General features: G+C 39.4%; 1 protein-coding gene across 1 annotated transcript; it reads right to left on the reverse strand.

The window, feature by feature from the left end:
- Window positions 1-676: 676 nt before the first annotated feature.
- LOC100012335 (cell surface glycoprotein CD200 receptor 1-like) lies at window positions 677-13,695 on the reverse strand. The gene is made up of 5 exons (XM_016433463.2): window positions 13,611-13,695; window positions 12,811-13,128; window positions 11,924-12,175; window positions 2,543-2,642; window positions 677-2,188 (listed from the first exon to the last, which is right to left on the reverse strand). The coding sequence occupies exons 1-5, from the start codon at window positions 13,675-13,677 to the stop codon at window positions 2,164-2,166; spliced, it is 762 nt and encodes a 253-aa protein (XP_016288949.2). The 5' UTR covers window positions 13,678-13,695; the 3' UTR covers window positions 677-2,163.
- Window positions 13,696-17,400: the final 3,705 nt, after the last annotated feature.

The raw sequence follows: 17,400 nt of genomic DNA on the forward strand, positions 1-17,400 counted from the left end.
CTTTGGGCACAAATGCCATAGGGTTGCCATCATGGATTTAGGAGATATATAGAGTACATTGTCCTTGACCTTGAGAAACTAATAGTCTAACCTACACTAGAAAAAAATACATGGTACAGGCAGCTGGGTAGGTCAATGAATAGAGCGCTAGGTCTAAAAGACCTGACTTCAAATCTGCCCTCAGACATTTACTAGCTGTGTGATCTGAGGCAAGTTGCTTAACCTCTGTTGTCTTAGTTTCTTCAACTGTAAAGTGGGAATAACAGTAGCACCTACCTTACAGGTTGTTGTGAGAATAAGATGAGATTGTATTCATTCTAGCCCCACATAAGAAAGAAGAAACTATCTTCATGGGTTTTCTTTGTAAGAGTCAGAGTTCTTTGTCTTTCTATATTTGTCTCTTTTTCTCTCTTTCACTCTCTCTCTTCTTCACTCCCTCAGTCCCTCTCTCACTCCCTCTGTGTGTGTATCTCTCTGTCTCTCCATCCACCTATCCCTCTCTCCCTCTGTCTCTCTCTCTGTCTCCTCTCTGCTTATCCCTCCCTTTGTCTCTCCCTCCCTCCTTTTCTTTCTCTGGCTCTGTCTCTGTCTCTGTCTCTGTCTCTGTCTCTGTCTCTGTCTCTGTCTCTGTCTCTGTCTCTGTCTCTGTCTCTCTCTCTCTCTCTCTGTCTCTGTCTCTCTCTGTCTCTCTCTGTCTCTCTCTGTCTCTCTCTCTCTCTCTCTCTCTCTCTCTCTCCCCCTCAGTCAACAAGCATAACTTCTCTCTCAATTGCCTTTGAGCAAAAGAAATACATGCAGACCAAAATGTTTTTTTGGGTTAACCACAATTTAATTTAATGCTAGCTTTTAGAGACAAGATGAAAAGCCATTTAAAAAACTAGAAATAAGCTTTGCAATGAATTCACACTATCTTTGAAAGAACAGAGAGAAAAGGTAGGCAATGAAAGAGGAATACCGCCCCCACCCTTATCCTTGCCAAACAGAGAGAGCTCCAGTCTCCATCAGCCCAGTGGGGTTTCCAATCAACATGGCTGTGACAATTTTGCCCGCAGTAGTGGCAGTAGCTGTCACTGGTGCCCAGGATCCCTGTCCATCACCTTTGTCCTTCAGTTGAAAAGTTTGTGATGGGGACAAGCAGTTGCCATCTCTGTTGCAGTAATAATGTAGTGATGAACTTCAGAAACTCCTTTCTCTCTCCCTGACAACAGCCTCCTCCAGAAGACTGAGACTTCTGCTCTCTCCCTTTCCCCCAGGAAGTAAGGAGTCTGAGCATCTGGCCTCCATCCTAGGGCTCTCCAAACAGACAAAAACTGGTGAGCCCTGGTTCCACAAACGGATGTGCATGGGCAAATACCAGAGTGGGGAGTTAAAGATATTTGTGAATACGCTAAAGGCCTGCACCTGTGACTTGGTCATGGACTTGTGTAGGTCACAACCATGAAACACTGAAGGGATGAAAAAGGTTCAATCTGCAGCTCCAGCCTTTGAGCTATTTAACATCCCCACTTCCGTGCTAGAATGTGATGAAGGGCAGACCACAGGCTGTATAGGGCCTGAGTGTGGGTAGATGTCAGGGTGGGACTCAGCCAGACTCAGGCTTGCCTGACTAAAGTTTGCTCCCCACCAAAACCAGATGTGAACAGAAAAGGCCATTTCTCCGCCTTTCTGTACAAGCCGCATTTGTCCAAGAGCTAAAATAATAGGATCCTATTGCCATCTTGAAACCAGAGGCTGAATTTCAACCAACTTCTTCTTCATAATCCTCTAGCATCGCCCTGATTGGTTTCCAGTTTGGGGGAATTACAAAAATAAAATGTAAATCAAAAGGATTGAAAACTCAAACTGTCCTGTGCCCTCCTGACAAGAATAAGAATTCCATTCCATTCCCCTGCTATTCTAGACCTCTTCGAGGCTGGGGTTTCTCAACATGTGCTACAAGAAACCCCGACACACCTCAAATCTTGTCTTTTTTTATCATTTAAGATTAGGCATTACAGATAAAGATTTTCCTGCAAGGATTGTGCCAGAGTCTTGTTTAAATCGAAGGGCTCTATTACTGTGGAAATGTTGAAGAACTATTGATCAGGACAAAGCTGTTGTTATTTGGATTGAGGAGTTCCATTCCTCAGGTGAAAGTGGAGCTCCAGGTTCCATGATGTTGGCTCAGTTGTCAGTAGGTTCTGAGCCCCTGCAGAGAAAGAAAAGCATTCTCTCAGGTGAAGCAGGAATATTTGGCTCTGATGAAATGAATTCTTCCTTACAAACAAAGAGGAGAAATTCAGCCTTATCTCAAGTACAGAGGAATTTTATACCCAGAAGCCATTAGGAAGCACACAGTAAAATGCAGACTCTAAGAAACTTGTCCCATTTATACCCTGCTCAATGTCAATGTCTTTTCCTTAGTTTTCAATAAAATTTTCAAAAAATGAAGAAAAAATATTTTGGCAACACCTTATAGTATGTGATGAGTTTCAGGACCTTAAGAGGGTATTTCTGTGTTGTAAAAGTGCACTAAGCATAATTTTAATGAATGAATTATTACCTGCTATCTTTGGTCTTGCAAAAGAAAAAGCAAACTCCAGAGTTCAAAACACATCCCAAAATGAAAAAACTCACAACCGGAAAGATGAATGTGGAAGGTCCTTTGAAGACAGAAAGAGTTATATTTAAATGTATCATCACCATGTCAACAAAGTTTAGCCTCTAATTTTTTGATAATTATAATCTAGTCACAAAAGGATTGTTAAAATCTAAATGACTTTTCTGTGATGCTAGTGCCAGTGACATTTTCCTGAAAAAGGGTTGGGAAGCCTCTCACATCTCTCTTTTGCTTGCAGAATAAGAGAGCAATTTCATCCATCACTTATTATGTTGGCGAAGGATATTTATTACCCCTAGTAAAAAGAATAGCATTACCCAACATTTACTGAAGAGTAAAATGTTCAGGTCTATCACTATCTCGAGCATACCATTTGGCTTCTATGAAACTTAGTTTCTACATCAGTACAAATGAAGTCATAACTTATCTCAAAAATTATTATAAATATAGTAAGTGTTACAGAGATTCTTCTTGTTGCATAAAGATAAAATGAAGCTAAATATATATGTGTGTGTATATATAGTTGTAAATGTAAATGTAACATATATATATATATATATATATATATAGTTGTAAAATGTAAATGTAAAGGGTTAGAGAGATTCTTCTTGTTACATAAAGAAAAAATAAAACTATTAAGGACCAGACAGGTAGATAGTACAGCAGAGCCAAAAAGGCCTGAGTTCAAATCCTGACTTGGATTTAATAGTTTTGTGACCCAAGGAAAGACATTAAACTTCTCACTGCCTCAGTTTCCTTTTCTGTAAAATAGGAGACTGGACTCAATGGTCTTAAAGATTCATTTTTGCTGTTATCCTATGATTCTATTATGCTATGACTTTCCTGATTTCAATTTAATAAAACAAATATTTATTAAGCACTTGACAAATATAAGGAATTGAACTAATTGTTGCAAAGTAAAAAGGGGAAAACAACCAAGTGAAAATTTATTTTTTATAAATTTAATTTTTATAAATTTTATATATCATCTTATTTCACTCTCTATATTATATTATTCCTCTATCAAGATCCTGGATTATAACTATCAATAAGCACATGAAAAAGTGTTCTAAACTCTCATAATTGGAGAAATGCTCATCAAAACAACTCTGAGGTACCACTTCATACCTAGCAGATTGACCAATATAACAGTAAAGGAAAATGATAAATGTTGGATATGGCAAAATTGGGACATTAATGCATTACTGGTAGAGCTATGAATTGATCCAACCATTCTGGAAGGCAATTTGGAATTATGCCCAAAGGGCTTTAAAAGACTGCCTGCCCTTTGATCCAGTCATATCATTGCTCAGTCTGTACCCCAAAGAGATAATAAGGAAAAATACTTGTACAAAAATATGTATAGTTGCACTTTTTAGATTGGAAAAAAATTGGAAAATGAAAGAGTGTCCATCTATTGGGGAATGGCTGAACAAAATTTAGTATCTGATGGTGATGGAATATTATTGTGCAGAAAGGAAAGATGAACCTGGAGGAATTCCATGTGAATTAGAAAGACCTCCTGGAATGGATGCAGAGTGAAAGGAGCAGAACCAGGAGAACATTGAATACAGAGACTGATACATTATGGCACAATTGAATGTAATACATTTTTCTACTAGCAGCAATGCAATGATATAGGACAATCCTGAGGGTCTTAGGAGAAAAAAATGCTATCCAAATCCAAAGAAAGAACTGTGAAAACAGAAATGAAGAAGAAAAAATATATGATTGATCACATGGTTCAATGAGTATATGAATGGGGGTTTGGGCATTAAATGATCATTCTATTGCAAATATATCTTGGATTATGGAGAATTCCTGTGTCAAGGTCCTGGATTATTGAGGGCCCAATCAATCTCCTGACTTTTGCATTTCCTTTGTTCATAGGAACTCTGAGGAATACTTCCCCCCCACCCCCCATAAAACACAACCCCATTACCAATGGTTAAAATTGTATTAGCAAGGGGGACTTTAGAAAAGAGGAACCAATATTCAGCTGTTTGGGGATTGAATACAATGTGACACTTCCTCCCTTTCTTCCTCCCCTTTCCCCAAGATGAACTGTCTACCAATGGAGTCAGTCAGACTAGAATAAAGGGTAAGTCTGTTTTCCCTCAGCTTTCTTCTTAACTGATGGGTTGGAAGTTCCCCTCCTAACACATGGACTGTGATTCAGGTTCTATTATAAATCAAGATGTCTAATTTTTTTGAATATAAAAAGTTTAAAGGGTAATGAAAAGGACAGTTGGAAGAGGAGATCCCTAAGATATCTTCTGTATGTAGCTTTTGAGGGTTTGATCTAGGTAATCTTCAGAAATAAGCTATGGGTTCCCCTAAGGGAAAAAGAGAACCTTTATACAAAAGATTGTCACCAGTTGAGAACTGAGATCTTTTTTCTTCTGTTCAGATAAAGGATTGAGAGATTTGGGCATCCTAACAGCCAAGTAGTTCTCCCTCCCAGCTCCAAAGAGCCCAAGACAAGAAGAACCTTGGTTTTTCTCCTCCAACTGCTTTTGAGTCTGGCTGACGTGCCATCCCACCCCCCACCCTCCCAGGCCTTGTGGGGTTCCATCTGCTCATCCTCTGAGGCATCTCTTCAAAATTCAAATTTTCTTTGCTTCTGGTCATTCCCTTGTCCACAAGAGTCTTAATGGACTACTTCTTCATCAACTGTTCTCTAGTCAGAGATGTCTTTATATAGCCTAGGGAGGAACTGAATAATAACTTTCTAACTGTATTTATAGATTTGTCTGATGCATTTTCAGGGTCTTTGATCAGTAAAATGGGTCACTGAGCTATCAATCTATTGGTTACATACTAGCCTAATCAATAAATTTCTATTTTTACCCAAAAACCTGCCTCTCAAATATTTTAATCATAATGAGAGGTAGATAGCATTTTCTATCATAAGCCCTTCAACAATTATCTTGGATCAATGCATTGATCAGAGAGGTTCTAAGTCTTTCCCAAAGGTTCATCATTATAATATTGTTGTTACTATTTATAATGGGTACAATCCTGTACCTTTTCAAAATCCTATTTTGCTTCTTACCACTGCCTCCTTTAATTCACCCTCTTTCTTATCACCTTCCCCCTTATTCTTATTCCTTTCCCCTCCTTCTCTGTTGGGTAAGATGGATTTTTAAACCCAGCAGAATACTTAATATATCTTTCCTCCAAAAAAGTTCAAATGAGAGTTAGGCTTAAGTACTGCCTACCACACCTCCATAGCAAAAGTTATTCTTTGTACACTTCAATTATGTGAGATAATTTCCCCTATTCATTTTATCTGCTTGCAATATTTTCTCCTTGACCTGGAAGCTCTGGAATTTAACAGTGATACTCTGGAATTTAACTATTATATTCCTGGGAGAGTTCATTTGTGGTTCTCTTTCAGGAGGTGATTAGTGGATTCTTTCAATTTCTGTTTTACTCTCTGGTTCTAAGATATTGGGATAGTTTTCCTTTATAGTTTCTTAAAATATGAAGTCTAGGCCCTTTTTTTAATTATAGCTATCAAATTATCCAATTATTCCTAAATATCTCCCCATGGACTCTTTTCCAGGTTAAGTTTTTTTTTTTTCTCATGAGATACCTTATTCTATTTTTTTATTCTTTTGACTATATTTTATTGTTTCTTGATGTCTCGTTAAGTCATTAGCTTCCACTTGCCCATTTCTAATTTTTAAAGAATTATTTTCTTCAGTGAGCTTTTGTACCTCTTTTTCCTTTTGGTCAGTTTTGATTTTTAGGAGTTATTTTCTCTCAGGAATTTTTGTGCCTTTTACTGTTAGGCTGATCCTGTTTTTTAAAACGTTCTTTTCTTCATATTTTTTGTGTTTCTTTTACCAAGCTGTTAATTCTCTTTTCACAATTTTCTTGCATCACTCTCATTTCTTTTCCCAGTTTTTTCTCTACTGCTCTCATCTATTTCTTTAGCTTTTTAGGAATTCTAGTTGGGATTACATCCAATCATTTTTTCCTTGAGGCTGTGCTTTGCTACAAATGGTTGTCTTCTTCTGAGGTTTGTGTTTTGATTGTGTCTTGATCTTTCTTGTGTAGAAAGGTAAATGGGAAGATCCTGTAAGATGAATGTAATGGGTGGTCAAGGTTTAAATCGACTTGACCTGACAGGATGCCTTCCCCCAAGATAAAGATCCAATGAATGTCTCTCATTGATCCTCCTTAGTGAGCAGTGAGAGGGCAAACCAAGGAACCCTGCTAGATGTGACTGAGGACCAAGAATGGTTTCTTAACTTGGTCTGGCAGGGTGAAAAGATAATGTAGGGATGCCCTGTGAGCTAGCTTAAGCTGATGGGCTGGGTTTGGCTTTACCAGGCCTACAGAGTATCCCTCTCTCTGCTCAAGGCCAGTATTTTGAGCTGACCAGATACAGCAGCTGTATCAGAAGGATGAAACACCTCAAGGAGAAGAGATTCGCATTTTACTAAGAATTTAGCTTTACCTAGCACCCTGAGGTGACTATCCCTTGACACAGACTTGCTTAAGGAGAAAGAGAATGGCAGGTGATCAAAACTTGACTTGGCTCAAAGTAGACTCTTTCTCCACCTACCCCTCCAACTGTCCTCCCTCTTGTACCCCAACAGTTATATCTGACTGCTATGTTTTCCTTATAAATGCTTTATTAAAGTGGAAGGAGAGTAATTTGAATCAGAAAATAGGGTAATAGGAATCCCTATTCTATTCTTTTTAATGGCTGACAGTCTTCTGCCCTTAACCCAGCTGAGAGCAATTGATGAAACCTCCTCTCTAAACTAGATGGTACCTATTTATTAGCTAACCCTAGGCTGTTAAATCAATAAAGTCTCCAGGAGACTTTATATAGTTATATATATATATATATAGTTCAATGTTGAGAGATTCACTGCTGGCTCAGAACAGCCATCCTCAAGGTGAACCCCTCAAATAGATTGCTATTTCAATGAGTCCATACAGCTGTAGATATTCAGTATCCAGGAACAGACCCAGTGAGAAATCAAAGATCTTTCCAAAAGATCACTTTTGCTCAGGATAAGTGCTGGAAAAGGTCCAGGAGGAAAGGTTCAGAGCTCCCTCTCCACCAACTCACAACCTGAATTCCCTTTTCTCCAATGGTCTCTCCCAGAGTTCCATTGGCTTTTAGAATCCTCCCCTCATCCAACATTCCATGCTTTTTTCTCTTGCTTTGCCCTGTTCCTGTACATTTCTTGCATCTTTAGCAAATCCATCTTCTCACTTGTCACCATAATAAATTTTTATGGTCAGATTTTTTTATTCTTTCTTGTTTATTTTTTAGGTCTACTTCTTAACTTTGAACTTTATGTTAAGCTTGGGATCTTTTCACCCGAGAATAGGGAGGCATTATTCCAAATTTTAGGCCTTTTCTCTCTGCTGTTTCAGAGCTAGTTCTAGGAGGCTATAAGTATTTGGTGCTTCCAAGGTGGTGTCATCTGGATTTTGTTGTAGTCACTGCTTCTTTTGGTCTTTACACAGGAAGAGCCCATGTTCATCTCAGTCATAATCATTCCCTTCAGTCTTAGAAATGCAACCTGGAATCATGTATGGCAACAAAGTGGCCAAAAAACTCCTGTCCCAGCTCTCAGTGCCAGCTCAGAGCCACCTATAATCCCTTTCTGACCAGGTGTTCAATCCCTTCAGTGTCTCTGGGCTGAGAGCTCCTAAAGCTGCTATTGCAGTTGCCTTCAAGAACTACCACTAGTGTTGCTGTTTTATGTTCTCTAGGTCAGACCCTACACCAGTGTCACACACCTCTCCTTCAGACATTACTGCCTTTAATTGATTATGCTACTCTAGAATTTGATTTGATATATTATTTTAAATTTGTTTGGAGAGGAATATTATGAGAAGTCATCTGGTTTCTTGACTCTACTCCACCATCTTGGTTTTGCTTTCTCCTTGAATATGATTTATATATATGTGATATATATAAATTATATTATATATATAATAGAACAAATTAATATAATTATTAGGAATTATTAACGGACTTGGAGGACATTTATAAAGTATTGCCAGTTTTGTTCCAACTTCTCATTCTCAATAAAATTGTTTTGGGATATCTTTGAATTATGATTTCTACAGTGCTTATTTTACTCCTGGTTTTTATCAGTACTTCCTTCCTGGGAGAAGTTATTGAAAATCACAGGGATTAGCTATAAAACAGGAGAAGGATTTGTCTGAATGATGTTCTATGGACAAATTTTTGTTTTCTAGTCAAAGGGGAAATGAAGTAGGTCACATTACACCAATTGAAGTCATTCCAGGGACACATGTTTTCCACAGTCTCTATCTTTTTATTATGAGTTTCATTCTCAGTGAAACAGTCTCCTGGAGCTCAGAAGATCAGTATAAACCTTAAAATTTCTTAGACTTATGAATGTTGGAAATTTCCCCCATTTGGGAAATTTCATACTTGAAAAAAATTACCTATTGATAGTGGGAACTCTGTTGGAATGTGAAACTCCTTGGCATGGGAGGATCCTTCTCCTCCCTACTTAAGACTACTTTAGGACAGAAACCTTTTGCTAAACAATGGAAAGGGCTGTGACCTATGGATAGAACAGGAAGTTCTTTGAGTCATGATTGATTTTAGAATTGATACAATAGAGATACTTGGAATGACAGAACCAGGTCTTGAAAACTACAATTTCCACCCTGCTCAGGGTAACAGGATTTAGGAAGGGCTGCAGCAAAGCTCAAGATTTAATTATTTGAGAATATGACCTTTAACAGACATGTGCAAAGGGGACAGACCTCTGGGCGATCCTGGGTTAAGCTAGAGCCACCATTGGCACAGGGGAGACATCGACAGTGATTGGTAGATGTGAGAACTGAGGGGAGGGAACTTAGATTTTTCCTTAAAGATAGCAGGGTCTGAGGACTGGGGGATTCTTGCTCTCTGGAGATTCTCTTGGAGATGGCTTTTCTCTGAAGGAGGCTGGGGACTTCCTGTGTGGAGGAAAGGTGGTTGGAGCCTGGTGCTTTGGAGTGAAGGAGCCCTGAGACTGTTTCTCCATTTTGGTCACGTGAGTGATAGGACTGATCTCTTTTCTTTGCCTCAGCTATCTAAGGGCTTGGGCCTTTGGCCCAGCCTAAGCTTGGGAGGAGACTCTTGAGGATTCTCTGGAAGGGACTGAGGTTGGGGAGATTCTCTGGAAGGTGAGACTGAGAAGGAGCTCTTGGAGACTCAGGTGGTCTTGGGAGGAGGATTTGGGGAGACTCTTTCTTTGAGGAAGGACGCTGACCTGGTGTCATTAGAAGCCTTACCTAGATAGATCTTGGGTGAGTGATAAAACAAACTGACTGATTTCTCTCTTAGGACTGAGGTCTAGGCCTTATTGGCTTGAGGCCCTTCATGCTTATTCCTTTATTACTTTCTTTTTCTATTGATTAATCAGTGTATTACAAATTAAATTTCTCTATAAAACCCAGTTGACTTGGGCATATTCATAATTTGGGAATATATTCCCTGGCGACCATCTTATACTAATTAAAACCAAGACACTGTAGAAAACCTATTTCAGTGGTCATAATTGTTTCTCTTTTCCCTGTCTCTCCCAATAATTATAAACATAAACATTACAGTTTATGGGCCTCCCAACTAATTTAAATCTTACATCAGACAACCAGCTTCCCAAAAGCAGCCTTGCCTATAACGTCCCATTGCCTTCCTCAGATGAAGTTACTATTGAGGACACTTAAAAAAATAGAGAGAACTTTTTACACAGCTCTTGAGAGCTGTTGGTTTTGAAAATATTCTGTGTTTTTCAGTCCTAGAGCTGGTTATCCCTAATAGCCTGGCACAGTCTGCTCTTTACCTAACACACTAAGGCGGTGGCCAGATTGGAAACTCCCATGAAGGGTTACAATAACACATTTATAATATCCACCCTTAGAAGTGGTCATTGGGTCTGTCTGAAGTGTGTGGCTCCATTCAGGTCCAGATTTCCAGGTTATTCCTTCAACAAATTTGTTTCTTTGGTTTCATTTCTATTGTCTCTGAGAAGTATTTCCCATATTACCATTACAAAATATTTTGTTGGGTGATTAAAGATGAGAGGTCAGGCGTGTTACCACCCTACCTAGATATTGAGTTGGTATTTGAACACAAAAACAAGAGATTTATAAAGACTTTTCTGGAGCATCTCCTTCCACAGAATACTGTCTAAGGCTGCACCTGCTCCTGATCTAACTCCCACCTCTGTGACCTTACACAATCATTTTAAAAATCCCACTGTGTAGTTGAGAGAGGGAGGAGTTGATACCTTACCAAATAATTCTTCTCTTCTGAACAATTAATAAATCAGATAATCAGGTGTTGAGGTATTTAAGAAAGTGCAAAGGCGTGTTCATGTACTATATTCCCATAATAGAATTAGAAGGCGAAGTGGTCATTTGCCAGATGATAATTAGCAATACCAAGAGAGAGAAAGAGGAAGAAGGGGTAGAAGAAGGAAAAAGGAACTTGAGGAGAAAGAAATCATTCATCACATCCCTATACTCCAAACTATAGCTTCTTGAAACAAAGGGGAGAGACAGAAAACACTTGCAAGAAAAAGTAACTCAGGTAACAGAGTTGAGCTGTGGAGAATAAACATTGGAAGACAAAGTGAATGGCCTGTGGTTTCTGGTATTTCTACTATATAAAGCATTTCTTCCACTTTGGTTTGAACTAGATAGTTATTTTTCTTGTTGCTTTGAAAAATTCTTGTTCATTGAAAAATGAAATTATCAGCAGAACAATGTAAGCATCTACTTGACTGCTTTGTTATTAGCAAGAGAAGACCTTCATGAGATGCTTCTATACATATCTTAAAGTCTCCAGCTCACTACTGTCTCTGAGAGAGTTACCTATTAAAAAAAAACTGAACAACCATTTCCTGCATCTGACTAGGTGGTCTGTGGTATACTCTTTCCAAGATATTGATTTTGTTTAGCCTACTTTGTTGATACCTCCCCAAATACTTTCCACCGAGCTATTCCAATTATTCCTGCTCATTTCCACATCGATGTATGCTTCATCAAGAATGCAATACTACTACTATTGTCATATTCAGTTGCTCACTTTCATTTACTCCACAACTATCATTGGAAGAAACATGAAATCAAGGAGCAGAAAATATTGATTCCAAATTGTATGTACAAGAATGTCTTTGTATTTAGTGCTTTCCCATTTGATGCTGAGACAGCTTTAGAAGTGAAATTCTTCAACCTCTTAGAAAGCCACTTTTGCCTCATAATATTACTTCTCTAGAGAAGTGGAGAGAATCAATCACAATATGAGACAGAAATGCCACTTACCAGGGGTTTGACGCTCTATGGATAAATTGCTATTCCCAGTCAAATGGGAAATGAAGCAGGTGGCCCGAGACCCGTTGAAGCTTTTCCAGCTACAGCTGCTCGTCACAGTCACGGTCCTGTTATCATGAGTTTCATTGCTAGTAACGCAGACTCCTTCTGGAACCCACGTGATCCGGGCAGCGGGCTTCCCAGCAGCAGCCTTGCACACAGCAGACTCATCCCCTTCGTTAGACAGGTTTACCAGAGGAGGAACTACGGAAGACAGAGATTTTTTTTTCTGAACATAAAGGAGAATTAGTAGTGAAATAACCTAAGGGAAAGGTGAAAAGCCTTTGGGAGATCTAAACTAAAGAGCAGCAATAAACCTCCCCCCAAACAAGCCGGTCACTTCAGAGAGATGCTGTGTGCACGGCCAGTTAGCTCTCTACCTAAAAGTCCCAGTTCCTACATTAACTACACTTCACTAGCCCCAATTCCTCCTTAGACAGCAATGGAAGGTAAGTAGGAACAGGACTCAAAGGGAAGGTCTCGCTGACAGATGGCTTGGGTATCTCAAGCAGCTCTGCAGGAATATCTCAGTCAGTCCACAGGATACACGGGTGCAGGTAGTTGCTGTGGCGGATCAACAGGAAAGCCACAGGAGAGAGAATAGCCAGCTCACTAGGTCCACCCTAGAAAACTAGACAAAATTCAACCTCCAGCCTAACTGTCTGCTAGGAGAAGCAACAGTCCCGGCACTTCTCCAGAATTCTGGAACCTTCCTGCTTCTGCCTATTCAGCAGCTCCTGCTCCTGCTGATTCCTTCTAACAGTAGCTTTGAGAAAGTTACCTGTCTTCCAGTCCTGGATTTGGTTCCCCATAATAACGGGACAGAAGCTGCTCCTTACCTACCACACTGAGGTGATAAAGACGTTCAAAATTCCCTTCAGGCGTTACAAATTCACATTTGTAATCGCCATCATTCGCGATAGTCACTGGGTTTATCCGAAGCTCATAGTCCCAGTCAGCTCTGGATTCCCAGTTTATTCCTTCACCAGAGCAGTTTGTTTCCTTGGTTTCATTCTTGTATTTTCTATAAGCAATGATACAGGGAACTGTGTCCCTAAGGAGTATTTCCCAGTTTAACATTACTAGGTTTTTTATTTGGTGAATATAGCAGGAGAGGACAGTCTTGGTATCCACCTGTGCAGACACATTGTAGGTATCTAGGCATAAAAACAAGAGAATCTTTTCTCAAAGACTTTTCTCCAGCAGCCCCTCCCACAGAACCGGTTTAAGGCTGTGCCTGCTCCTGATCTAACTCCAATCTCTATGAACATACACATTTATAGAATGAACATTGGAAAAAATCCCAAAGTGGGAGCACTTGTACCCTACCAAATCATTCCCCCTCCCCCTCCAGAAAGAGGAGGAGAAAGAATAGGAAGGGGAGGAGAAGAAGAGAAAGGGAGGAAGAAGGAAAAGGGGGAGAAAGGAAAAGAGGAGGAGGAGGAGGAAGGAAAAAAGGAAGAGAAGAAGGAGGAGGAGAAATAATAGGAAGGGGAGGAGAAGAGAAAGGGAAGAAGAAGGAAAAGGGGGAGAAAGGAAAAGGAGAAAGAAGGAGGAGGACATGGGACCCTGCTGCACAGGAGATCTGCAGTCCCGATGTGTGCACCTCACCACCACACTACTAAAGAAAGAGTTTTACCTTTGGTGCTGATTTGTTGAGACATCTGTGTAGTTGAAGTGTTGCTTGATGGAGCCTGAGCAGCCATAGTTCGTGTGTTTTTAGATTCTGAAAAGGAGATAAAACATATTGATGCATCTTCCTTAATTTAAAAAAAAATCACTTTTATTTTCATAATTTTCATGATGATTTTTGGAAGGTAACTGCAAATGAGGTCATGGAAACAAGGAAGTTTAGCCCTAAGAAAGACCTCAAAGTCCACCAAAATGAGCCCCTTTTGCTTTTAAATTCAACTTATTCAAACAAGCATATTAAAGAACTGCCATGACCAAAAACAATTCCACAAGGGCTATAAAGCACACACAGAAAAGTAAATACAAGTGGAGCACAGGTAACTAGAGAGATCAGAGAAAACTGTTCAGTCAACTGAGCCTTAAACTCAAGATGAAAATTCTGAGAGGCACAAATGAGGATAAAGTGCATTTCTGGCATTGGACTTGGGCAAATGTACCAGGAGGGTGATAGAATGAAAAGTCCAGAAAACAACTCAGTTCAATTTGGCCGAAATGAATAATGTGTAAAGAACAACATTAAATAGAAATGGAAAGGTGAACTGAAGGCTGACTGTGAAGTGTCTTTTCCCCACTCACAATGTAATATCAATTCCAATTTCAATACATGCCAGTGCTTCTCACTTCCCTTCTACTAATACACCTGTCAAGGTGGAATCTAAGAGAACCCCAAGTTTGTAGCAGGGTGAGGTCTGAAGACCCCAATTTTGACCTTGTCACATGAGAATTTCTCCTGGAGGGAAATCCCAACTCAGAGTTTCAGACTAACAATAGACTTTACAGTACTTTAGATTGAGCTAGCAGATTTGATCAGAACTTAGATACCCTTTTAGCCTTAGAAATTCTCTTATTGTTTCAAAGTTCTTTCTCAGGTAGCCCAACCCTTGACTGGGTCTTTCCCTTTTGTGTCCATTGTAAAGCATCAGCCACTCCCTGATAATCCTGTCTAGAATTCCTCAATTCTTTAGAACCATTGTAAAGCCAATTTTGGGGTGTACGGGGTGCTCAGGGAGGGGTAGTATCTCTGGTAAGGAGGGCTTGTCGTGCCCTCCTAGGGCAGCTCTCCAGCCTCTGACCCTCACCTGACACCCAGCTCTCACTTGTGGCTCTCAGTAGCTGCTAGCATGCGGCAGTGGCCACACACTGGGCAACGGCTTCAACAGGCCGGCTAAATCTTGTGAGAGTAGCCATCAGGTCGTCATTGACCCCTGGTGAACCAGGGCTTTGCTCACCCAGCATGTGAAGACTGCTTCGGCTGAACAGACAGAAGAAACCAACAAGAAGGTTCAACGGCTGAGATGGCAATGCAGCAAGGCACTGTGGAGTGCTTAGGGCGTGTTGGAGCACAAAGGACAACAGGGCCATCCAAGGCAGCTGAGGAAGTCCCCAGGTGTAACGACTTTTCGTGCCACTGGACCCAGGCTTCCAACGCCGAGAAAGTGGGACTGTCTCTGTGCTTCGACTTTTCCACTTAAATCTTCATGCACAGGTGTCTTTGTGCACAAAAACACACAAAGACAATAGTCATCCTTGGTTACCAAGAGACAACTACTACTACTAAAGCCAATCAACCCTACTCTTTAATCCCCACTTCTCCAGTTTTCATGGTTCCTCAGAGCCATCATCTTATGTGCTGATTTCTCCCAGGGATTGGTACCCAGAGTATCCAGAGCCTTTGGATCTGTGTGGTTTTGAGCACCTGACTCTTCGTAGAGGCCTAAGGATTGTACTGCTATCTCTCTCTTGTACAAAGACATGGTTTTTCTGGCTGTTTGATAGTTCTGTGATTCTTTCCAGTTTAACACATCCAAGTAAATTAAAATAAATATGCTAATCATACCGAGCAATCAATATATTTTAGACTTAAATTTCAAATTCTGGAATACAGGTTTTATTCTCTTTTAAAGAAATTTTTAGCTATATCTTGTGATGAAATAAGATTCGCAGCCACACAAACAGATAAAAAATCAGATGGAAAAATTCCTACTGTCTAGAATATGGCATATAGCAAATGGTCGGCCCAGCATAACAATAGGAGAAAAATTGAAAGAGAGTGGGCTAAGCTACATATGGCTTTTATGAGAGCAAAAAACTGGAAAATGGGTGATCATCTACTGTAGAATGTTTGATCAAATTCTGGTGTATGAATGTACTGGGATACTATTGTATAAGACTATAACAATAATCAACTAGGAAAGGATTTGTTAGTCTGATCCATACAATGATCCACAATTCCAAAGGACTCTTGATGAAAAATGTCATTCACCGCCAGAGAAAGAAGAACTCTAAACACAGATCAAAACATATAGTTTCATTTCATTTTCCTTTTTCTTCACAACATGGCTAAATGTAGATAGATGTTTTACATGATTTTATATGAATAAGAAATGGGTTTTATATTTCTTGCCTTCTCAGTGAGTGGAAGGAGAGAATTAGAACTGAAAACACAATTTAAAAAAAAAAATAACTGATTCTTCATTTGAATCAAATTTGATTGACTCAAATGAAAATTGAATTGCAATAGTTCTTTTAAGGCTGCATTTTTTTCTACCAAGTCAAATATTTGCCTTTTTGTTTTTAATAATCAACAAACAAGATACAGTATGATTATATATTCCCTACTTTTCTCAGGTAGTTCTATGAAGATATATTCTTCTATAGCAAATTATGTGTAAAAGTCTCTTCCTTTCTCATATTTTCATCAAAGATACCCTCAATTATGTACAGACTGAATTCACAAAGATTTTATATGAAAGTTAGGTATTTGGGGGTCAGCTAGATGGCTGAGGGGATTGAGTGAATTAACCAACATTGCCTAGCCCTTACCACTCTTCTGTGTTGGAACCAATACACAGTGTTGATTTTAAGAGCATAATATGCTTTTTAAAAGTAGGCATATATGGATCAACTAATCAATCAACAAGGAGTTATTAAACACTGAGCATGTACCCATTTCCGTGCTAAGTGCTAGGGATATAAATACAAAAAGGAGTCCTTTGACTTCAACCCATATTCTGCTACATGAAAACAGATGAAAATAGGAGAGATAGAGATGATAACCAAAAATGAATAGACATGGGGGCAGCTGGGTAGCTCAGTGGATTGAGAGCCAGGCCAGAGATGGGAGGTCCTGGGTTCAAATCTAGCCTCAGACATTTCCCAGCTGTGTGACCCTGGGCAAGTCACTTAACCCCCATTGCCTAGCCCTTACCGCTCTTCTGCCTTGGAACCAATACACAGTATTGATTCTAAGACGAAAGGTAAGGGTTTAAATTTTTCATTTAAAAAATGGATATACATAAAGATAAGGATACACATAAACAAATATATACATTGTTGATAATCAGAAGCTGCTAGAAGGAAGTTGTATTTGACTTAAACCTTGAGGTTTCCAAGAAGTAGACATGAGAAGGCATAGTCATCAGTCAATAATTGGTCATTTCTTCTCAGTAACTTTTATAAAAACATATATGATATTTTTAGTTCATTCAAAACTTCAGAAACTTTAGAAATCGATCCCTGTGTATCTCTAAAACTGTGCTACCTTTGACACAGTCAGGTCAAACTTTTTTTTCCTCAACTTATATTTAAGTGGCAGGGCTCCTTGTTATATTCTACCTCATTGTTGTGTCTACCTCGACAATCCAATAGCTTATGCCCAATCCTCCACTTTCTCAATCCAGGTGCAGTATTTGTCACTGTGGATCACCTTCTCTTCCCAGATTCTCTTTCCTCTCTAG

This window comes from Monodelphis domestica, chromosome 4 (assembly GCF_027887165.1).
Source record: "Monodelphis domestica isolate mMonDom1 chromosome 4, mMonDom1.pri, whole genome shotgun sequence".
NCBI classification, from domain to species: Eukaryota; Metazoa; Chordata; class Mammalia; order Didelphimorphia; family Didelphidae; genus Monodelphis; species Monodelphis domestica.